The following is a 25475-nucleotide window of genomic DNA, read 5'->3' as shown; positions in this document are numbered from 1 at the left end:
GTTCTTAGCAGCTCTGATGGGACCTCCATTCAAGCCTCTGGCATCTTCCCTTTTTACTCTTTTGTGTCAAAAAACTGCATTCAAGGTGGCAATAACATCTGCAAGGAGTGTGTATGTGTTACAGGCTTTGATGGCAGATACAGAAGGGTACAGCTTGCTCAGAAAGGACAGTCAGGGGAAAGGGTGTTTCCTTATTTATTAAAAATGTATACATTTGAATTGAGGTTGAGATGGAAATAAGAGACAGACCTGTTGAAAGTCTCTGGGTAAGGATAAAAGGGGTAAAAAGCCAGAGTGATGTCATGGTAGGGGTCTACTACAGACCACCAAACCAGGAAGAAGACGTGGATGATCCTTTTTTTAAACCACTAACAAAATCATTCAAAGTATAGGACTTGGTGGTGATGGGGGACTTCAATTACCCAGACATCTGTTGGGGAAAATAATACAGTATGGCACAGATTATCCAACAAGAATGTATTGGAGACTATTTTTTATTTCAGAAGTGGAGTCATGGACTGGACTGTCTTAGCAATTGGCTGAACAAGAAGTAGGACTGAGTAGACTTGTAGGATCTAAAGTTTTCCATTGTTTTGTTTTTGAGTGCAATTGAGTGCAACAAAAATCTACATTTGTAAATTGCACTTTCAGGACTTCAGATTGCACTACAGTACTTGTATGAGGAGAATTGAAAAATACTATTTCTTTCATCATTTTCACAGTGCAAATATTTGTAATGAAAAATAATATAGAGTGAGCATTGTACAATTTGTATTCTTGTTGTAATTGAAATTAATATATTTGAAAATGTAGAAAAACATCCAAAAATATTTAATAAATTTCAGTTGGTATTCTGTTAACTGTGATGAAAACTGAGATTAATCGTGATTAATTTAATTCTGTTTTAGTTAATCGCATGAGTTAACTGTGATTAATTGACAGCCATAGTATAATTCTATATGTAGGTTTATATTTGTCTTAAAACTTTATTGTAGGTAGCATGCGGGGCAGTATGTTTAATCCAGGTTACTAATCATATCCATTCTAAAAGATCTCATGTATTTGTCAAGCTGAAATTTTTCTTGTGTGCTCTAAGCCAGAGAACAGTTTTGTTTTTCAAAAAGCTTTAGCTAACACAATTCAGATACCTTTGAGGACAAAGAAAGTGGGAGAAATACACTTTTTTGCCATTATAAAAATCTTTTTCTACTTTTTTTGCCAGATTTATTGCCTCATTGGTTTTGAAATTCCAAATAGCAGATGAAAAAAGAAAAGGAGAACTAGTGGCACCTTAGAGACTAACAAATTTATTAGAGCATAAGCTTTCATGAGCTCGAGCTCAGTTCATCGGATACATACAGTGGAAAATATAGTGGGGAGATTTTATGTACACAGAGAACATGAAACAATGGGTGTTACCATACAGACTGTAACAAGAGTGATCAGGAAAGGTGAGCTATTATCAGCAGGAAAGCCAGGGTGGGGGAGGAACCTTTTGTAGTGATAATCAAGGTGGGCCATTTCCAGCACTTTACAAGAACAGTAGGAGGGGAAATAAACAAGGGGAAATAGTTTTACTTTATGTAATGACACATCCACTCTCAGTCTTTATTCAAGCGTAAGTTAATTGTATCCAGTTTGCAAATTAATTCCAATTCAGCAGTCTCTCGTTGGGCGTCTGTTTTTGAAGTTTTTTTGTTGAAGAATTGCCATTTTTAGGTCTGTAATCGAGTGACCAAAGAGATTGAAGTGTTCTCCAACTGGTTTTTGAATGTTATAATTCTTGACGTCTGATTTGCGTCCATTTATTCTTTTATGTGGAGACTGTCCAGTTTGGCCAATGTACATGGCAGAGGGGCATTGCTGGCACATGATGGCATATATCACATTGATAGATGCGCAGGTGAACGAGCCTCTGATAGTGTGGTTGATGTGATTAGGCCCTATGATGGTGTCCCCTGAATAGATATGTGGACACAGTTGGCAACGGGCTTTGTTGCAAGGATAAGTTCCTGGGTTAGTGTTTTTGTTGTGTGGTGTGTGGCTGCTGGTGAGTATTTGCTTCAGGTTGAGGGACTGTCTGTAAGCAAGGACTGGCCTGTCTCCCAAGATCTGTGAGAGTGATGGGTCATCCTTCAGGATAGGTTGTAGATCCTTGATGATGCGATGGAGAGGTTTTAGTTGGGGGCTGAAGATGATGGCTAGTGGCGTTCTGTTATTTTCTTTGTTGGGCCTGTCCTGTAGTAGGTAACTTCTGGGTACTCGTCTGGCTCTGTCAATCTGTTTCTTCACTTCAGCAGGTGAGTATTATAGTTGTAAGAACGCTTGATAGAGATCTAGTAGGTGTTTGTCTCTGTCTGAGGGGTTGGAGCAAATGCGGAGGTATCATAGAGCTTTGCTGTAGACAATGGATCATGTTGTGTGGTCTGGATGAAAGCTGGAGGCAAGGAGGTAAGTATAGCGGTCAGTAGGTTTCCGGTATAGGGTGGTGGTTATGTGACCATCGCTTATTAGTACTTTAGTGTCCAGGAAGTGGATCTCTTGTGTGGATTGATCCAGGCTGAGGTTGATGGTGGGATGGAAATTGTTGAAATCATGTTGGAATTCCTCAAGGGCTTCTTTTCCATGGGTCCAGATGATGAAGATGTCATCAATGTAGTGCAAGTAGAGTAGGGGCATTAGGGGACGAGAGCTGAGGAAGCGTTGTTCTAAGTCAGCCATAAATACTGTGGGGCCATGAGGGTACCCATAGCAGTGCCACTGATTTGAAGGTATACATTGTTCCCAAATGTGAAATAGTTATGGGTGAGGACAAAGTCACAAAGGTCAGCCACCAGGTTTGCCGTGACATTATCGGGGATACTGTTCCTGACAGCTTATAGTCCATCTTTGTGTGGAATGTTGGTGTAGAGGGCTTCTACATCCACAGTGGCTAGGATGGTGTTTTCAGGAAAGTCACCGATGGATTGTAGTTTCCTCAGGAAGTCAGTGGTGTCTCGAAGATAGCTGGGAGTACTTGTAGCGTAGGGCCTGAGGAGGCAGTCTGCATAGCCAGACAATCCTGCTGTCAGGGTGCCAGTGCCTGAGATGATGGGGTGTCCAGGATTTCCATGTTTATGGATCTTGGGTAGCAGATAGAATACCCCTGGTCGGAGTTCTAGGGGTGTGTCTGTGCGGATTTGTTCTTGTGCTTTTTCAAGGAGTTTCTTGAGCAGATGGTGTAGTTTCTTTTGGTAACCCTCAGTGGGATCAGAGGGTAATGGCTTGTAGAAAGTGGTGTTGGAGAGCTGCCTAGCAGCCTCTTGTTCATATTCTGACCTATTCATGATGACCACAGCACCTCCTTTGTCAGCCTTTTTGATTATGATGTCAGAGTTGTTTCTGAGGCTGTGGATGGCATTGTGTTCTGCACAGCTGAGGTTATGGGGCAAGTGATGTTGCTTTTCCACAATTTCATCTGCTAGGAATGTTAATGAAATTATTCTTTGGGATGCCCTTTAAACTTACTTGATTCATTGTTCTGTATAAAAGTTTGTTGGGGGGGATCTTTAAGTGTATCTCCCAGTTCTCCCTCAATGTCATAATGCAGAGGTGGAGCCCAACTGCATATGCGGTCAGCTGGCATTAGTATGATTTTAAAGATATATCTTCACAGGGAAAAGGATTAGAGAGTGATCTATTACTTCTGTTAACAAGGGGCTTGACAGGCCTGATCCAGCTCATTAACGCTGTTCCCGCAAAGAAGATGACAAACCTTTCAGATAAAAGCCTTATATATAAAGATATTTTACAATAGAATGAGGGAAGAAAGTGGTCTTTGACTTTTGAAGAGTGGAGTCCTTTCAGCCAAGAGCAATATTTGGAAGCAGGACGAAAGCAACCATTTTTGAAACTTGGATGAGAGCATTCCTGGGCTGCAAGCTAAGAACTAATTTTAGCTTGATGTGTCAGATAATAGATGCTGCTAGTTGACAGCTCAGTGTAATTAGATCAGTTGCATGACACTTGAAACCAAACTTTCTTCTTTATTTACATATGCTTTGCCAAGTCATTATGATAAACATGCTTCATTTCAGCATTTTGGTTCCTGTGCATAACAGTCTGATGTATTGCAGTATTAGCTGAGTAAAACTTGCTTGGTTCTTGGTGACTCTACAGTTTGAATGTTGATGAGGACAATGTTGCATGCTTCAGCTTATTCACAAGTTAGTTATCTATGAATTCATTGTATAAAAGCTATTATTAAAGGATGGCTGTTTTCCCTTTTTCCCTAGATGTTAATTTGATCTGTGAGCTCTTAAGTGCCTATTTAAGGGTTCTGAGTTACTAGCAACTTGAGCTATATTAGATTATTATCTGTGTCTGTAACAACTTGAAAATAAGTTAGTTTTATTTCAGTTAACGTACAAAACCAACCTCCCTCCCAACATGCAGTAATGCTCAGTGTAATCTATTGTCTTCAGTTGGGTTAACGTAATATGGGTAGTCTGCAGAGGACTGAGACATTTTCTTATTGTAAAATAATCTACAGTGTCAGACTCTGTCATATGTACCTTTTCCATGACTTTTTTCAGTCACTCTAGCAACATTAGTACAGCTGTTGCTGGAGAGGTTTGCACATGAAGGTGCTAATTCCTAAGTGGTAAAATGGCAAATGGAATGACTTTTGCTGGACAAGGAGCATGATTTTCTGCCTGTGGTTGACTGTAACTGAAGTCTCAGGGACAGTCCTAATTGCAATCTGATAAATCACGGTAAATTAATCTTTGCTGGTGTACTATCATTGACAAATGCTGCTGCTACTCTTCACTTAGCAGTGCCTTTGGATTTCCTATTATCCTTTTTATACTGCTACTGAATACTCTCTTGTTAATGAAGAGCAAACTAGTTTGGGCCAATGGAGGTGGGCAGGATGGGTTGTGTGATGGTGGGTGTTGCTGTTAAATCATCATAGGGCTCCTGTCACTAGTAAATCTAGAGCTTTAGTTTTAGCCACTGCAGTCTGAGGACCTCTTTTGATATGGGAGATCAAAATGAAACTTGTAATGTAGGAGCTTGGTTAGTCACAATGTCTTTGTTTTAACTTGACCATCCTCATGATGATCAGGCACACCAATAAAATTTTACTGTATGTAAAACATCTACCACAGTTGTTAACATCTAGGGTGATAAGATGTCCCAGTACTGGGGGCTTTGTTTTTATATAGGACCTATTACCACCCCCCCTTCTCCACTCCATCCCAATTTTTCACACTTATTATCTGGTCACCCTATCAACATCACATACACCCACTCTCCCCACATACACTTTTTGCCCTCTTTCCTCCTCCCAACAAAGCAGAGGAAAAATTTTCAAGCAAGAGAACACTAATTATAATAAGAAAAGGAGTACTTGTGGCACCTTAGAGACTAACCAATTTATCTGAGCATAAGCTTTCGTGAGCTGTAGCTGTAGCTCACGAAAGCTTATGCTCAGATAAATTGGTTAGTCTCTAAGGTGCCACAAGTACTCCTTTTCTTTTTGCAAATACAGACTAACACGGCTGTTACTCTGAAACTAATTATAATGTTGGGGAGTTGAGACAGCCATATCATTTTACCAGCATTTCATGACGATTATCCCTCCAAAAGATTTACCTAACATTCCTTCCGTTTTCAGAGTTCTCTGTTGTGTATCTGAACTGGACTTACCAAATGGGTAAAATGTAGCTTCCAAAAATGAGCGACAGCAAGTGGAATCAAACTTCTGACCTGCAGTCCTTTTCCCTATTCTGTTCCCCTCCTGATGTGATGCAAGTTTTGTTTCCACTAAATATTAGATAACAGTAGAGGACTAACTGAACAACCCTAAGAAAAATTGTATTTATTACCTTCGAAACAAAATAGAGACTAGTGAGAGAGAGCGAGAGAGAGGGAGCGCGAGCACACATGTAGAAATAAGGAAAACATTTCAGAAGCTGTCCAAGAAACTGTCAGTCTTCTACTGGAGGAGGACCTGGGATACCATTGGGTAACAGCAGGCTCCCTCAAAAAGTCATCATACTGTAATTACTTTCTTTTGATAGCAACTAAGGCCAAAACCCACTGACTTACAGATGAAATGCTCCATATCCCATTACCAATCCCCTGGGCCATCTGTTTCCCCAGATTACAGTTTACATGAAATATATTCACTGTACAGTATCTTCTTACAAATCTGAAATGAGTGTCATTTATCATCTAGTTTAACATAAAATCCTTCCTACCTCTGTAGTAATCAGCAGTGCTGAAGTGAAGCAGTTATTCCAAGTGAGCTCATTTTAAGTATATTGCTGTTTGCTCTGACCCTCTATAGATCAGCTCTTAATCCATCTGTGCAGCAAACTGTTAATTGCTGGAAAGTGAAAAATTCTAGTAAGATGGAAGCAGGAAAGAACTTTCTTACTGAAATCAGAGTGAAGCTTGCAAGTTTGCAAGCACTAGACTTTTAGTTGCCTGTAAATATTTTCCCAGAGTTGGTAAAAATATTAAACAAGTAAATGCACTTCAAAAGTGTAGTGGTTCTTGATCTTTCTGCACATGTACAGTAGGTAAGGTTAACCTCTTAATTTGTGGTGGTTATGGTGGGGTGAGAGGGAGAGACTTTCAGGCTGCATAGTAAGATCATAGGGTCAAGTTAAAGAAATTGTAAGGGTATTTGGAGAATGCAGAATTTTTAACTTTTTTTAGCCAGTCATTCAGATAAACAGCATAGGAAGAGGATGCTGCAGCATGGGAAGTGCTAGTTAGCAATTTTCGTTTGACGTGTATATGAGGCTGATAGGGAAATACTGAAGTGTTTTAGGTTGTATTGCCATCAGTAGAGCTAGGTGATGTTTTTTCAGTGAATAGTAAATTTGCTATATTTATGTGGGCAATGGGATGGATCACTTGATGATTATCTGTTCTGTTCATTCCCTCTGGAGCACTTGGCATTGGCCACTGTCTGAAGACAGGATACTGGGCTAGACGGACCTTTGGTCAAACCCAGTACGGCCGTTTTTATGTTATTTTTTAAAAAAGGCAAAAAAGGGTGAAAAACATATGAAAATGAAACAAAATGAAAAATCACAAAATTTTGTTTTGGATAACACAACACCCCGGAAATTAAACATAATCCTCTTACATTTAGTTTTGCTTTGTTTTTTTCGGTTTGTGTGTTTTTTGAAACTGAAATGATTTTCCCCCCTCATTCGTTTGAGTGAGTAACTGAAGAAAATCAATTTTGGTTTCAAATAAAATTTTTTCTGGATTTTTTTGGTTTAGTCCGCAAATATACCAACATTTTGTACCTCAACTTTCATGTAATGGTAGAATATTGGAATTTGCTTACATAATACAGCATGTTTTTTAAAAGGTTGAAAGAACAGTGTCATGTTAAAAACATGCCAAGTTGAAAAGCTGTATTTTGTATGTTAATGAGAATTTACTTATACATTTTTATTTCAGTTGGAAATGGAAAAGTCTCAGTTACAGATGCTTGAGCTGGAGCATAAGAAGTTGTCTGCTCGTCTTGAAGAAGAACGTGGCAAGAATAAACATGTAGTATTGATGCTAGTGAAAGAATGTAAACAGTTGTCTGGGAAAATTGTAGAGGAAGCCCAGAAACTGGAAGAAATAATGTCAAAATTTGAAGAAGAAAAAAAAAAAGCTAATGAACTGGAGGACTCTCTTGCAGCTGAGAAACAAAGGAGTACACAAATGGAAGCTCAAATGGAAAAACAACTCTCTGAGCTTGACACAGAAAGGGAGCAACTGCGTGCCAAACTTAACAGAGAGGAAGCACATACCAGTGACCTCAAAGAAGAGAGAGAGAAAATGAGAAAAATGGTTGAGCAGTTAAAAAAGGAAAATGACTGTAAACCAAACCTTTCTCTCACTTGTAGAAATAAAGATAAGGGTTTTGTTTCTGTATCTGTTGGAACAGAAGTCCCAGCTTTAAGAACTATTGCTTGTCAGACAGATACAACACCGACAGACATTAGCACTGAAAATGTTAGGAAGCTGCCTTTGACTGTGCCTGTAAAACCTTCGGCAGTGAACTCTTTGGTTTCTGGCAGTACAAAAACGAATATATCCTCCAATGCAGCATTTGTGAAACCAGTCATTGATAGGCACTCTTCCTGTAGTGAACTGATTGTCCCATCCGCAACTCCTGTTCTGACTCCAAGTCAAAACAGAATTGAGGAAAATGGGCCAAGTACTGGCTCATCACCAGATTTAACAAATAACACTTCCCCCTTTCCAAGTAATGCTGCCGTCTCCGTTTCTCCAGCATCAAGTATTGCATCTCAGAACTACCCACTAGCTTCGTCTGTGCACAGTTTACAGCCACAGTCTGCGAACACTACTGTGCATCCAGGCCTAAATCCTCGAGTCCAAGCAGCTAGATTTAGATTTCAAGCTAATGCTAATGATCAAGACCAAAATGGAAACACTACTCAAAGCCCTCCGTCAAGGGATGTGTCTCCCACTAGTCGTGACAACCTAGTTGCCAAACAGCTAGCTCGGAATACTGTCACCCAAGTCCTTTCAAGATTTACAAGTCCTCAAGGTGGTGCTACTTTGCGGCCTGGAATGTCACATTCAGTGGAAGTTGGCACCTATCCCCCAGTTGGTAGAATGGGTTTAAAGACTCCCAATGTATCAAGAATTGACAGAGGAAATCCGCCACCTATTCCTCCAAAAAAGCCAGGGCTTTCGCAAACTCCTTCTCCACCACACCCACAGCTTAAAGTTATTGTGGATAGTAGTCGATCCTCTAATATAGGTGTAAAATTTGACAGCAAAACCATGATTTCACCTCCTTCCAGTTCACCACAAGGAATCAGGGTAATAAATGAGGAAATTATTTCTAAGTCCTCACCTCAGCTGCCACCAAAACCAACTATAGATATATCTATGGCATCTGCAGGCTGTGCCATACCAGCCATGGCCACATCTCAGGTGGGTGCCTGGCCTTCCCAATCCCCTGGACTGAACCAACCTGCATGTTCAGAAAGTTCCTTTATCATTCCCACCACCATTGCCTGTAGCTCCTCCATAAATCCTGTTAGTGCTTCATCCTGTAGACCATGTGATTCAGACAGCCTACTGGCAACAGCATCAGGTAAAGGGATTGATATACTTCAAACTATCTCCCTCTAAGAATGTTCTTTGTCTTTTTCTCTGAGTCTATGTCATTTGCTTTATTTATCTTTTACAGCTTTTTCCCTAAACTGGTTTATCTTTTTTTAAAGTGGAAATTTACATGTATATTATTTTTTCAAAGTTTCAGGGGTATGGGAATTTATCTTACTTCATAATTATTTTGTTTTTAACAATGATCATAAGTCAGTTTCCTTTTAAGGAAGCCTTCATTTTAGTGTATCCTTAATAAGAGAATGAAAATTGATGTTTTGAGCAGATTGGCCATTCTGAGCTGATGTTCTAAGAAAATTCTGGAGTACTCCAGAAAAGGGAGATTCCTTAATAATACTTTTGGCTTTCTGTAAGTGTGAGGATATTAGAGCTCTACAAACATGAATAAATTTTTAAAATTGCCTATGTATAGTCTCTCTGATGGTATGTACTCCTCCAATGCCACTGAGTTTTGTGAACCTTCTAGAAAACAGTGCCTATCTGGAGCCATTTGATCCCCTTCTCCTGGCACCAAATAATTTTATGACCGCTTATAAAAGAGCAGTGCAATCCTAACCACCTTTCTTCACACCTGGAGAAATTCACATTTAAGCAGTATGTTTGGTGTCCTGCTGTATTTCTGGAGTGTGTGATGCATGCACCTGCTGTTGAATTTCTCTGAGAAAGAGGCTCACTCCCTACCTCGCTAACCAATGCTTAGCATGGAGGACCTTTACATCTTAGCAGCTCCAGATTTTCCTCATGATGAAGGCCTTATGAATCAGGGCCGTGATCCACCTTTGAATCAACTGCTGAATCAGTCATCATCTTTGTTTCCAAATATTCCCTTGTTGGAAAAGGTCAGCACAAGAATAGCAAGTATTAGCCCCTTTGTAGGGCATGACTGCACAGGGAGAGAGGACCTCTTCAAAAATGAAGTCAGTCAATGCTGGGACCCTGTAAATTGGGGGTAGTCAATAGGCAAACCGCAGGCCAAATCTGGACTACCAGACGCTTTTGAAAGGACCCTGAAATCTTTTTATTTACTACTTATTATTGTCATCATTATTATTTTTTATTATTTTTTCTGGAGTCTGGACCTTGACTATACCTTGACCAAGAAATTTGGACCTTGACAAAAAAAATGGACTCTCCCTACTGTAGGCACAGGAACTTTCATTAGCACTGATGAGCACTTAGATGGTTCAGAGGTTTTGGTGCTGTCAGTCTCGGTCCTGGAAGACTCCTCCAGCCCTTTCTATACTTCAGTCCCTGAGGATGTCTCCTCCTTTGTGAGATGATGTGAATCCCTAACGCTGCTAGTATGCTTCTCTCCCAGGAACATCTACTCTTTACCAATGGGATCCGGTAGCAATGCCCCTCTCTAATCCAGGGCGTTAGACTAAATATCCTGTCTCAGACAACAGTTCTAAGGACTGCCTAGGTTAGTCCTTGTGCCATCTGGTATGGGCTTCAGGGTTCACCCAGACATTCAAGACCTCCCATTCTGCATCCAATTGTATGAGGCATTTCTATAGTTTCTTGGAATAACACCTGTCAATTTTCCTTCCCTAGTCATCCCTTTAACTCTTGGGTTATGAGAGCATACTCGGAGGGAGCACCTTCTCTTCCCCATCTACACTTTGGTGGTCAAGAGACCACAAAATATCAGGTCATAAATTCACCACTCCTCACTCTTCCGTAACTGCTAAGAGTGAGCGAGCTGCAGGATTTAACGGTGGGCATTTGCTTCACTATATTTCATGGAGACAAAGCTGTCCTGCATGCTAATCCCATGTTGTTACCAATAGCTGTGTCTGAATGCCACTCAAATCAGATGATAAATCAGGATTTTGCAGACCTCATTTGAATCCAGGGGAAGTTAGACTTCATACTGTAGAAACTTGAGTTTTTATTTGATAAGACAAAATCATTAAGGGAATTAACTACAATCTATGTAGTTTTTACAGTGACAGTAGGACAGAAGCCATCTTTGTATAAATTCTATCAGCTCTACATATGGAGAGCTGTTTTACATGTTAACTGGTTCTCAAAGCCGGTCCGCCGCTTGTTCAGGGAAAGCCCCGGACAGGTTTATTTACCTGCTGCGTCTGCAGGTTTGGCCAGTCGCCGCTCCCACTGGCTGCGGTTCGCCGCCCCAGGCCAGTGGGGGCTGCGGGAAGCGGCAAGGGCCAAGGGACGTGCTGGCCGCCCTTCCCACAGCCCCCATTGGCCTGGAGCGGTGAACCGTGGCCAGTGGGAGCCACGATCGGCCAAACCTGCGGATGTGGCAGGTAAACAAACCAGTCTGGCCCGCCAGGGGCTTTCCCTGAACAGCGGCGGACCGGCTTTGAGAATCACTGAACTAGGTGATGGTACATCAAGCTGTCCGGATCACTCTATTGTGACTAAGGCAGTTTTGATGCCATACCTTCATAATGCATAGAAATCTGTCAGTCTGCCTGCTACATGGTATTCTTAACCTGTGTTTTGAGAGCACTTTTCAGTCAATGTGGCATCTAGATATGATCCTTGCTTTGTTGTATTGCTTGTCAAACTCCTATATGTGGGAATATACAGAGGTAATTCTCAAAGAAAGAAAGGTTATTCATCACAAACCGTTTGTGTCCTTTTCCTCTTGTAATTCAAATTTTATAGTTTAGGACTTTGAGGTTTAGTGGAGGGAGCTGAAGGAGTTTGGACCACTTGCTCTGAAAGTTTGGTGCGGTCAGAGGGCTCTTGTGTGACTGTAACTGGGACTGCTTTCTACAAGATTTCTAAAGCTCAGTGGTAATGGGAACATATCCCATAAATTGGAATGTGCAGAAGTAGGTAAATACTAATAACTGTAATTTATAGACCTAGAAACTGAGTCAGAAAGAAGAAAAGTGACTTGCCTGAGATCCCCCAGCAAAACATTGCAGTGACAGAATTTGTCGAAGCCCCTTGCTTTAGACTTTTAACCATACTTCCCCTTGTGTGTGTTTTGTTCCTTAAATGTGGGGCTTGATGAGGAATTTAATCTGCCTTCATATATTTTTGGGATATGCTAAGAGAACTAAGCTTTTATGTGCAGGATGATGTACAAACATGAAAGATCTGGTCCCTGCTTTGAAGTAGCTTATGCTTAGTAAAGGCAAAACAGACAGATAGTAGTTAGTTTGGTATATGGGGATAGATTTAAATAACACCTTTTAATTTACAATATATGGTTAGTAACCACCTGACAGTCTCTTTGTAAACCCCTCCCCCTGATTTACCATCTTCGTTTATTTTGCCTTTTTAGAGGTTGAACTCTTGGAGGCAAAGATTGTTTTCTAGAGTTTGTACAGCACCTATCGTGTTATAGGCACTACTGGAAACAAACAATAATATTTAGGTTTCCAAACTCTCTCAATGGCCACAGATTCAGTTATTAAAAATAACATTAAACTTAATTTAAACCTTATTTGTTTAATTTTTGCACAGAATGTTTAATATTTTAATTTGTATCAACAAGATTTAACTGTCATTTAAAAATTAGAGTGCTGAAATGTTGTTTGTATTTTATTGTATAGTAAGTCCTGGTGAAAATCAGTCAGAATTTATTAGTATTCAAAAACATAGTAAGCCGGATTGGTTAATATATTTCAAAGATTTTTAGAGTCAGATTGAAATCTGATGTTTCTTGGCAGGTCAGTAAATCCATGACTTAATTTCCTTTTAATGTGAAGTCAGGAGGAGTGTAAGAAAGCCTAATCATTGAATTTTTTCTTTCATTAATGGCAAATCGGTTCACCTGCTTAGGTCAGTTTCTTTACAGTGCAGCATTTGCTTTAAGAACACTGGAATAGTATCACTTTCTGTGGTGGAGTATTTTGGTTCTAAAGAAGAACGAACACTGATATAGAATAAAAGGAGATTACAAGTTGCATCAGTAATATGTCCTTTTATATCAACATGACAATACCTACAGCTTTAAATACAGCCGAGAAAAGAAACCGAACTTTTGTCATATATGTTGAACAAGGTGTATGTGAAAAAGTGAAAATGTAGTGTTTCCAGTTTGTTTTGATTCCTAAATATCCATGGATTTGACTTCCTAGAGAAATAAGTGTTTAAAACTGAAATGATTATAGTGAATTGGATTTCCATACCCCTGGAATTTCTTCTTTCTTTTTCTTCTTAGTTTTGAATTTCTCTTCAATTTGAGTATGTATTTATTCAGTTCATTCCAATATTGATTGATTTTTCCTTTGTATGTGATTGGCTTAGAAGGTAAATAGGATATGAGGAGAGATTGATCTCGGCTTTGAAATTAACCATCTCCACATTCTGAAGCTGATGCCAGAAGCTGGTTTTCTATCCCTCTGCCCTTCATCATTGTATGTCCTGCAAGCTGTCACAGATGCTTCACTTTTGCATATGAAACCATATACCTTACTGATATTTCCTAACCCTATTATACAGTATCCTGGATGAATACAAATCTGTTATTCTGCTTTGCAGAAGTTGATAACAGAAGTTAAAATTTGCGTTTATGTGATTACTTGGTTTGTGCAGTAGAAGCTTTTCATCCATTTTTAATCCAGCACAATGAGTTTCATAACTGGAATGCAACAGTATATTTGCCCTTTCAAGAAGCTGAAAATGAGAATTGAGGTATCAGATGTCCGTTTACAGTAATGCACAATAAGCATTCTTTCTCTGATATTCTTATTAATGATGCTGAAAAATCTTGTGCTACTTTTCAACAAAAGCAGAAATCTCAGAAATGTTGTTAATGTTTCAAAATGGCTTGGCATAGTGAACTTTATGTGTTCAGTAAAGTGTTAAGCCCCCTACTCACCCTACCTCCCAGTGTCCAAAAATCATTCCAGCACAAACAAGACTAATTCCTAAAATGGAAAAGCAAGTTCAGACAAAGAGGATTAACATCTAAGGAGATGCTGATACACTAGATATATCCACAGGAAGCAGTATCAAAAACACAAGTGAAATACAATAAAGTCAGATAATACCATTTGTTAGTTCAAACAAAATTTCTACCTACAGTAACGGTTTAAACACAGGTTTACAAGATGATACAAGGCAGAAACAATGGAAAGAAAAACAGCTTTCATAATTGTATTTTATTTTTCTTTCCATTATTCCTCAGTCACTTTTGTACCTTGTAAGAATAAATGTTCACAAACTTCTGAACTGCTACTTTATATGTACAGTATTTCTGACTTCTCAAAAGGTGTAGTTTGGTTTATATTTTTGTTAGTAAAGAAAAAATAGTTCTTGAGGATTTTTCTGTAATCTAAAAAGCACAAGGTATAGAATTTATGAGAAGTAATTTAAATTGTATTAATCCTATTTTATAAACCTCTAGATTCTCTTTCGTAGCCTGTTTTTAAAAATAAGAGTAAAACTATTGATTATATCTTCATACAACTTCAAAGTTGGCCTTCAATTTGAAGTAGTATACCATGTAACTTCAAATGATTGATATGGCTGCTGATATATATGGTAGTGGTTTTTTATAGTCGCCTATAAAATTTATAAAAAATTATAAAATGAGTAATAAGTTAATTTATCTTTCTGAAAGTACTGCAAATAAATGTTATGCTGCCTCTCTGTACTACAGTAGTAAAATTTATTTTATTATGAAATTATCAAGCTAAAAGTACCTTATTTTGAAAACAATTCTAAAAGAACCCCAATTAATTATTTTTGTTAGTTTGAGCTGGGAATCTGACTATGTACTTCGTTATGTTATCAGATTTCAGGATCATATAGGAGGGTGTTTGTGCACATACAAGCGCTGCAAATAGAGTAATCCATTAAAAAATGAAAAATGATGTGAATTCTCATTTTCAAAGTGTAAAGTGTGTGTACACACACACACAAATATATTAACATTTATATTTTTCAATCCTTTTTCCTATTTTCTTTTGCAGTCTTTTAATCAAGGAAGAGTACACAAAGTCTTCCATACTATATGCAGCAGACTGCATGCATTTAACAAACTCTCTTCTAAAGCTGCGAAGTAATAATATGTGGAATGTCTAACAAGATAACTCCTAAGATTTCTAAAGCTCTGTTTTGTAGATTGCCGTTTTCATTGGATGACTTGAAAACTTTTATCAGTAATTTTGATGTAACTAGCTACTTATTCTACATTGGCTCTTCTCTCAAAATAAAATAGAAATCACACTACTGCTGAGTAAAATGAACATATATATTAAGGCAAAGTTCAACAACAAATATGTTTATTACAGGGCTTCTGCAAATCTTTATGTTGAACTGTCCCCTTGTTAATTCTTTATTTTTAAAGTATAACTGAAGCACTTTGAACCAATTTTTCTATCTTATTTGGCTATGATACTCTTTCAGGTTTAAATATTATTATATATTAGGTTAAGATTTTGAAGAAAAATCAAGTTTGCAGATGAAAGTAAAAAGCACCTACTTATATGAAAATATATCTGGTTTTTTTTATTTTTATGATTTTGAATGATTTTAAATTTAGCTACAATTAAACTAAAACCAGAATTGTATAAGATCTTTATTAGTTTTTGAACTTAAGGTAGTAATGTCAGAAATTTTGGACTGTGGAAATTATTTGTGATGTTCCCAAAGTGTTTATTTGTGTTAACCCATGATGATAGAATCCTATTAATTTGAGTTAACAATGAACATAACTTCTTACCACTGTGTGTAATTTTAATTATCTTTTGATGTAGGGAAAAAAATAGCATTACAAGACTCATGCTAAACCATAACAGACCCTATAGTGTTGATGAACCTGTTTAGGTTTTCTTTTATATATTTGAATAGCTCAGAAATAATGCACAGCCGTAATTTATTCATGTGTCTTCCCTCTAACATCTATCGCTTTAACTCGCAGGCTGGTCTCCCTCCCTAACCCCTTTGTTAACGAGTGGTGGTCCTGTCCCCCTGGGTGGCAGGCCCACCCTTCTTCACCAAACTGCTGCCCAGGGAAATGTCACTTTATTGTCAATGCTGCTTAATGAAGAAGGATTGGACATTAATTATTTCTGTGAAGATGGTTATTCTGCCTTGTATTCTGCTGCTATGAATGGACATACAGGTAAGGGGTTCACAGTTTTGGTAAACCATATACATAAAGTAATGGAAGCATTAACTATTTGAAAATAAAGCCCACTTTGTGCCTGATCCAAAACCGGTTTGAAGTCAAAGAAAAGACTTCTGTTGACTTCCATGAGATTCTGATCAGATGTTTTAGCAGTAAGAATGTCCGTAGATGATAAATTTGAGCAAAATATCAGTTGGCATACACTTACATTTGAAGTCTGTTGTCAGTGATTTTCTGTGGAAGAGATCATGGATTCCATTATTAGTATGAAATTAGAGATGAGAGATTTAAAAAAAAAAAAAGAGGAGTACTTGTGGCACCTTAGAGACTAACAAATTTATTTGAGCATAAGCTTTCGTGAGCTACAGCTCACGTCATCGGATGCAAAAAGTGATTTTATCTAAGCAAGTTAAAACAAAGTAGTGTCGTTCATTCAAATAAATTTGAACATGCATTATGCATAGGTAGTACTTATGCTTGAAATGTATGTTGGTAGCAAAGTAAAATGCTCCATCTAAAATTACTTTCATTTGAAACAAAGTAGCCCTAATTTCCTTTACATAACAGATAACTGATGTGAGCGTTTGTAAATTCATGATGTATTTGTTAACTTCTGTTTCTATTAAATTAAAGAAAAAGAGTTCTAGAAAAGTTCAAGTGCCTGAAGCCTTTCAGCGGTATGCTGTCTTGCACCATTTTCTAATCTGATCCAACCAAGTGTCAAGTATATTAGAAATGAACAAAATATTTCATTGATACAAACCAGGAACAATATTTTTAAAAATAGCTGATACAAGTGTACCACGCTTGCCTTTTTACGAGCACTTTCTCTCTAAAAATTGGAAGATACAAACTAAATCTGAATCAGTATTGATATAAAATTCTGCTTGGTATAGACACTGCAAACCCTATATTTTTCCTCTTTGAGACATCACAGTTGAAATCCTGTTTCCACTGGAGTCAATGGAAGTTTTGCAATTGACTTCAGTAAAGCTAGGATTTTACCCCAGGAGAGGTGATGGAGTATAGGGGGTTTGATTTATAGTCACTGTTTTTAATATTGTGGGTTTAGATCTATTAAGTTTAGGTTGGATATTAGGAAAAACTTTTTCACTAGGAGGGTGGTGAAACACTGGAATGCGTTACCTAGGGAGGTGGTGGAATCTCCTTCCTTAGATATTTTTAAGGTCAGGCTTGACAAAGCCCTGGCTGGGATGATTTAGTTGAGGATTGGTCCTGCTTTGAGCAGGGGATTGGGCTAGATGACCTCCTGAGGTCCCTTCCAACCCTGAAATTCTAACTGGAGATTGTGTAGGGAGTTTCTGATTATGTGACTGGTCTTAAATTGTTATAGAAAGGCTGTTCTAATTTTGTTACATTCACAGGCCATGTTTTCAAACTAAAAGCATAAAATTAGCTCCTAAATCCAGAATTAGGCACCTAAACAAATGGCCTGATTTTCAGAAGTGCTGACTACCCAGCAGCTCCTATTGATCTCAGTGAGAGTTTATGGGAACTCGTTTTACCCTTGAAATACCCAATAAGAAAGTTTTATAGAATTAATGGAGACAGCATTCTTTAAATATTTAATTACAGTAATATAAGTCTTATAATTGTAGCTGAATATATTCTGTAATTTTTAGGTATTAGATTGTTGCTTTTTAAAATAAGTAATATGATGCAGTAGTTTTGATTCTACGTCTATATTTAGAACCAATAGTATCTGAAAAATATTTAATAATTGTATGAGTTAGGTTTTCACCCTTTCCTTAGCTACCAACTGGCTTGTATAAAATAGGGCTCTCATTTGTTTCTGGTGTGATCTTAAAGTACAGGTTTCAGAGTAGCAGCCGTGTTAGTCTGTATCCGCAAAAAGAACAGGAGTACTTGTGGCACCTTGGAGACTAACAAATTTATTTGAGCATAAGCTTTCGTGGGCTACAGCCCACTTCATCGGATGCATAGAATGGACTATATAGTAAGAAGATATATATATCTATATATATATATACACACACACATACAGAGAAGTGGAAGTTGCCATACAAACTGTAAGAGGCTAATTAATTAAGATGAGCTATTATCAGCAGGAGAAAAAAACTTTTGTAGTGATAATCAAGATGGCCCATTTAGACAGTTGACAAGAAGGTGTGAGGATACTTAACTTAGGGAAATAGATTCAATATGCATAATGACCCAGCCACTCCCAGTCTCTATTCAAACCCAAGTTAATGGTATCTAGTTTGCATATTAATTCAAGCTCAGCAGTTTCTCATTGGAGTCTCAAAAAGAAAAGGAGTACTTGTGGCACCTTAGAGACTAACCAATTTATTTGAGCATGAGCTTTCGTGAGCTACAGCTCACTTCACGAAAGCTCATGCTCAAACATTGTTGGAAACATTGTTGGAAAGGAGTCCAGGAGAGCTGGCTGTATTTTAAAGAATCCTTACTGAGGTTACAGGGACAAACCATCCCGATGTGTAGAAATAGTAAATATGGCAGGCGACAAGCTTGGCTTAACAGTGAAATCCTTGCTGATCTTAACCACAAAAAAGAAGCTTACAAGAAGTGGAAGATTGTACAAATGACCAGGGAAGAGTATAAAAATATTGCTCGGGCATGCAGGAGTGAAATCAGGAAGGCCAAATCACACCTGGAGTTGCAGCTAGCAAGAGGTGTTAAGGGTAACAAGAAGGGTTTCTTCAGGTATGTTAGCAACAAGAAGAAAGTAAAGGAAAGTGCGGGCCCCTTACTGAGTGAGGGAGGCAACCTAGTGACAGAGGGTGTGGAAAAAGCTAATGTACTCAATGCTTTTTTTGCCTCTGTCTTCACGAACAAGGTCAGCTCCCAAACTGGGCAGCACAGCATGGGGAGGAGGTGACCAGCCCTCTGTGGAGAAAGAAGTGGTTCAGGCCTATTTAGAAAAGCTGGACGAGCACAAGTCCATGGGGCCGGATGCGCTGCATCCGAGAGTGCTAAAGGAGTTGGCGGATGTGATTGCAGAGCCATTGGCCATCATCTTTGAAAACTCATGGTGATTGGGGGAGGTCCCGGACGACTGGAAAAAGGCTAATGTAGTGCCCATCTTTAAAAAAGGGAAGAAGGAGGATCCTGGGAACTATAGGCCAGTCAGTCTCACCTCAGTCCCTGGAAAAATCTTGGAGCAGGTCCTCAAGAAATCAATTCTGAAGCACTTAGAGGAGAGGAAAGTGATCAGGAACAGTCAGCATGGATTCACCAAGGGCAAGTCATGCCTGACTAATCTAATTGCCTTCTGTGACGAGATAACTGGCTCTGTGGATGAGGGGAAAGCAGTGGATGTGTTGTTCCTTGACTTTAGCAAAGCTTTTGACACGGTCTCCCACAGTATTCTTGCCAGCAAATTAAAGAAGTACGGGCTGGATGAATGGACTATAAGGTGGATAGAAAGTTGGCTAGATTGTCGGGCTCAACGGGTAGTGATCAATGGCTCCATGTCTAGTTGGTAGCCGGTATCAAGTGGAGTGCCGGAAGGGTCCTTGGGCTGGTTTTGTTCAATATCTTATTAAATTATCTGGAGGATGGTGTGGATTGCACCCTCAGCAAGTTTGCAGATGACACTAAACTGGGAGGAGAGGTAGATACGCTGGAGGGTAGGGATAGGATACAGAGGGCCGTAGACAAATTAGAGGATTGGACCAAAAGAAATCTGATGAGGTTCAACAAGGACAAGTGCAGAGTCCTGCACTTAGGACGGAAGAATCCCATGCACCGCTACAGACTAGGGACCGAATGGCTAGGCAGCAGTTCTGCAGAATAGGATCTAGGGGTTACAGTGGACGAGAAGCTGGATATGAGTCAACAGCGTCCCTTGTTGCCAAGAAGGCCAATGGCATTTTGGGATGTATAAGTAGGGGCATTGCCAGCAGATCAAGGGATGTGATCGTTCCCCTCTAGTCGACATTGGTGAGGCCTTATCTGGAGTATTGTGTCCAGTTTTGGGCCCTAAACTACAAGAAGGATGTGGAAAAATTGGAAAGCGTCCAGTGAAGGGCAACAAAAATGATTAGGGGACTGGAACACATGACTTATGAGGAGAGGCTGAGGGAACTGGGATTGTTTAGTCTTTGGAAGAGAAGAATGAGGGGGGATTTGATAGCTGCTTTCAACTACCTGAAAGGGGGTTCCAAAGAGGATGGATCTAGACTGTTCTCAGTGGTACCAGACGACAGAACGAGGAGTAATGGTCTCAAGTTGCAATGGGGGAGGTTTAGGTTGGATATTAGGAAAAACTTTTTCACTAGGAGGGTGGTGAAGCACTGGAATGCATTACCTAGGGAGGTGGTGGAATCTCCTTCCTTTGAACTTTTTAAGGTCAGGCTTGACAAAGCCCTGGCTGGGGTGATTTAGTTGGGGATTGGTCCTGCTTTGAGCAGGGGGTTGGACTAGATGACCTCCTGAGTTCCCCTCCAACCCTGATATTCTATGATTCTATGAATGACTGAATACAGCCTTGAAACTTTACTATGCAGAAGAAAAATGCTGCTTCCTCTTTATTACTTTAATAGTTTACGTTTAACACAGTACTGCACTGTTTGCCTTTTTAAATATTTTTTTTGTCTCTTCTGCTGCCTGATTGTGTACTTCCGGTTCCAAATGAGGTGTGTGGTTGACTGGTCAGTTCGTAACTCTGGTGTTTGTAACTCTGAGGTACTGCTGTAACTATGGAAATTTTTCTTGTAAGAAATGTACTTTGAGCAGGTTATATGCTTTCTTAAGTTTAAATGCATGTAGATGGCATTCCAATCTCTTGTGGAAGAAAAGCCAGAAAATTATATTATTAATATATACTTTAAATACCTTGAATGAATTGGCTGTGGAATGTAGTAGTAGTTTAGTAGTTTAATTTTCTACTCTTTCATTTAACATGTTATTTTGGAAAAAGTTCACTATAGAATGTGTTAAAGTTTGCAAATGTAGTTCAGTTATAAAGTCATCTGTAGTAATATGATGTAATTTTAGAGCATTGTGACACCTGTGGAAGTTTTTAAAAGATCAAGTACGTGCCCTAGTTTTAACATATCTCATTTATCTTGTCGCACCACTCTTCATTTGTGTCTACTTAATAGATTGTGTGAGATTGCTGCTGACTGCAGAAGCACAAGTTGATGCTGCTGATAAAAATGGCTTTACACCCTTGTGTTCAGCAGTTGCTCAGGGACATTTCAGGTAAGTGACATAAGTTTTTTTTCATGAAACTGTAGTACTCTTTAACCATTATATTTTTAGCCACAGTTGCGCTTTTATCACGTATGGAAAACAAAATACCCAATCTCATACTAATGGTTATGGTTGAGAATGTAAACAGATTTGTATGTTTCCCATTGCAGCTTTAATTTGACCACCCACTGTGCACATGTACTATTTGTAACTGTACCATGACAATTACAGTTTCCTTGGGAACTACGACTTTGAATTTCCTGACTTTCTTATACACAAATTCTCAGCTATAATGTAGGCTTTTTCATTCATTTTCTTTGTTTGATTTTTCTAAAACAAAAAGGGGAGAGAGCCAAAAGGAAGAGACTGATTCTACACTCAGATAAATAACTGCATTTATTTTAATTTGTGACATGAAATTCAAATGCATAAAATGTATTTGAAGTTCAAAAAAATTCTCTTTACACAATGACAGTCATTTAAAATCAAATAGAGTTTAACAAATAAAAAAAGTCCTAAATAATCTGACTAAAAATTCCTTCCCTTTTCTGTTGCTTGGCTTGCACTACTATGTGCTGTCATTATTTATTTATTTTTATTGCAGTAGTGCCTAAGAGCCTTAGTCATGGAACTGCAACCCACCATACAATACAGAACAAAAAGACACTCTCTGCCCCTCCATCATAGAGTCTTTCACACCCAACGAACTTGTATTTCTAGAGCAAAAATGCCTTTGAGACCTGCCTTCCTGACGTAACTGAAAGAAGCAAAAAAGAGCTCAATGCTTTTTTACTTTCCATTGCAGGACATTTAGAAGTGGAAATTCTGCCTTTGACTGAGTGTCTCTTCTGACATAACTGTATTGTGTGTACTGCAGATCTTGCCTATTTTTAAGCACCACTTCTTCTTTAAAATGAGAGTGCAAGGAGCATTGAAGATTCTTGCTATATCTAGAAGGTTTTCAGATTCACGAACTCAGGGAGTACCAGGAAATGGATACTCAGGGTGGATGACCTGTAGGGATTCATGACATTTTCATTTATTTCTTAGTTTCTTGTTTTTTGTTTTTTTTGTTTTTTAAGGGAAACATGGAATTTATCCAGACAAGTGTGTACTGAATCTGTAACCTTGTGGTCACATTGCTGCTATCCTTGTTTCCCCAAAACTCCCCCCCACCTCACCCCCGCCCCTTTCTCCATATGCCACACCCATTTATTGTATGTTGTCATAATATAAAATCATCTGGCCAGGGACTGCCAATAGAGTTCCAGTCCTGAGAACTACTCTACAGATAATAGTGTATCTAGCCAAATCATAGAATCATAGAATATCAGGGTTGGAAGGGACCTCAGGAGGTCATCTAGTCCAACCCCCTGCTCAAAAGCAGGACCCATCCCCAATTAAATCATCCCAGCCAAGGCTTTGTCAAGCCTGACCTTAAAAACTTCTAAGGAAGGAGATTCCACCACCTCCCTAGGCAACGCATTCCAGTGTTTCACCACCCTCCTAGTGAAAAAGTTTTTCCTAATATCCAACCTAAACCTCCCCCACTGCAACTTGAGACCATTACTCCTTGTCCTGTCCTCTTCCACCACTGAGAATAGTCTAGAACCATCCTCTCTGGAACTACCTCTCAGGTAGTTGAAAGCAGCTATCAAATCCCCCCTCATTCTTCTCCTCTTCTGCAGACTAATGTTGCACTATTTAATGTAATATTTGTAAATTGACAGTAACTAGAGTAGGAGATGCCGGCAAACTTCACCAGTTCGCATCCTATCACTAAAATACATGTAACTTAGATATTTTATTTTACATATTAAGTTATTTATTTCTTCTATTTACCCTGTCAACACTTGGGTAGTTATGGCTCTGTTATGCTTGTGGCACAGCAGAGCTTATGCTCTCTCTGTCTCTGAGGGCTATTTATAAAGCTTGACATCCCTAAATATTCGTTGCTTTGCTTGTCCATCTTTTTGATGTCTTGAGCATGGACTGCTTTATCATGACATTGTGAAAGAGAGTGTAATAATAACAAAGCTGGAAATATACAAACAGTGCTGAGAGATGGAGTAACTTCAGTAATGCTTTAGGCTGCTTGATCTGTTGATCATTTTAAACTTCCTGCTTTGAAGAATTCTGCCATGGGCAATGCAATAGTGTGTTCTGTCCTTCCTTTCTCTCAGCATCATATGGTCAGGAATCTGAATTGAATGACAGTGATGGACTATGAGTATTGGCTAGTGCCAAGAATAGCATAGACAAGTTTGATGCAAGTTTCCCAGTATGTATGTCAATTAACCTATTTCCTGAATTATGACAACCTTCCTGTACCAGCCATAGACGTAGTCTCTTGAGCAAAAATTGACAGTTCTTCTGAATTGTTTGGTGGTTTTGTGGTTTGAAAAAATGTCCACTAACAGCTGAGACCACTAAACTCATTTTACTAGTGGCCCAAACCAGATTTTGACCCTGGATTTCCAGAGGTGAAAGGTTAGTTCATAAACTCTTGCACGACCTAGTCTCCCAGAGACTAGTCTAACATAACATGAGGGGAGCAGGAGCTGTGATTGGGAGACCCAGAAGATGACAGGCCACTCTGAAGTATTGTAAGGCAGCAAGATGTATTGAGTTTAAGAAGACCTGTTAGCTCAGTAATATCACGTGAATTAATATTTAGGCTTTTTTTTTTAAATTGTAGACTTACAATATCATGGTTTCACTAGAATCATTATGCATATTGTTTCTATAATATTTGAAATGTCAACCTATACTGTAAACCTTCTACAGATAAAAACAAGAAAATAAATATTCATAAATTATACTTGTGTTTAAGGCCATAAGGTGATTATGATCACCTCCATCATAACACAGACCACAGAAGTTCAACTAGTACAGTAACTCCTCGCTTAACATTGTAGTTATGTTCCTGAAAAATGCTACTTCAAGTGAAACGATGTCAAGCGAATCCAATTTCCCCATAAGTATTAATGTAAACGAGGGGGCAGGGGGGGGTTAGGTTCCAGGGAAATTTTTTTTTGCCAGACAAAAGACTATATTTTTATATATATATTCTATTCTAGTCTATTCTATATTATAAATGTGTATATATATATATATACACACACACACACACATATATACACACACATACACAGCAATGATGTTTGTGAAGCTTAGTTGAGGTGAAGTCAGAGGGTGGAAGAGGGTGGGATATTTCCCAGGGAATGCCTTACTGCTAAATGATGAACTAGCACTCGGCTGAGCCCTCAAGGGTTAATATGCTATTGTTAATGTAACCTCACACTCTACAAGGCAGCACAAATGGATGGAGCGGAGACAGCATGGCAGAGAGAGACAGAGACACACGCTGTGTGAGAGAGAGAGAGAGACAAGCATTGCCCCTTTAAGTATGCTGACGCCACGCTAAGTACATTGCCTTTTTAAGTAGATCAGCAAGATAAGACAGCAGCTGCTGCTCCCTCAGTCCTGAGCCCTGTCATGTCCCCCCTGCTCTGTGCGGTGGGGAGGGGGACACTCTGACATTAGCACCCCTCTTCCCCCCTCCCCTTACATAGCAAGCAGGAGACTCCAGGGAGCAGCTCCAAAGCAGAGGGCGGGAGCTGCACATAACATTGGGGGGAGGGACAGCTGAACTGCCCGGCAGTTGATAGCCAGCTAGGCGGCTGCCACACAGGGAACTTAGGGGAGCGGGGAGCTGACAGTGGGGCTGCCGGTCCGCCCTCATTCCCCACCAGCTAGCTCCAGTGGGCTGCTCTTTCTGCAAGCAGTGGACAAAGCAGGAGGCTGCCAAACAACATTATAAGGGAGCATTGCGCAACTTTAAACGGGCATGTTCTCTAATTGATCAGGAACATAACAACGAAACAACATTAACCGGGATGACTTTAAGTGAGGAGTTACTGTAATTCCTGCATCAGACTCATGACTTCTAATTGTGCTAGAGCATATCTGTTTAGGACATCAAGTCTTGATTTAAATCCATCAAGTGATATAAAATGCAGCAGATGCCTGTATGAGTTGTTCAAATGGTTAA

At 39.1% G+C, this 25475-nt stretch overlaps 1 protein-coding gene across 1 annotated transcript in view; it reads left to right on the top strand.

The window, feature by feature from the left end:
• CTTNBP2 (cortactin binding protein 2) overlaps positions 1-25475 on the top strand; it is a 186382-nt gene that overhangs the window by 68310 nt on the left and 92597 nt on the right. The window contains 3 exon segments of the mRNA XM_073328165.1: positions 7468-9127; positions 16013-16216; positions 21331-21430. Coding sequence (XP_073184266.1) covers positions 7468-9127; positions 16013-16216; positions 21331-21430 — 1964 coding nt within the window.

The sequence above is a fragment of the Lepidochelys kempii genome, chromosome 1 (assembly GCF_965140265.1).
Source record: "Lepidochelys kempii isolate rLepKem1 chromosome 1, rLepKem1.hap2, whole genome shotgun sequence".
NCBI lineage: Eukaryota > Metazoa > Chordata > Testudines > Cheloniidae > Lepidochelys > Lepidochelys kempii.
The sequence above is the reverse complement of the archived record's forward strand: the minus strand, read 5'-3'. Positions and strand labels throughout refer to the sequence as shown.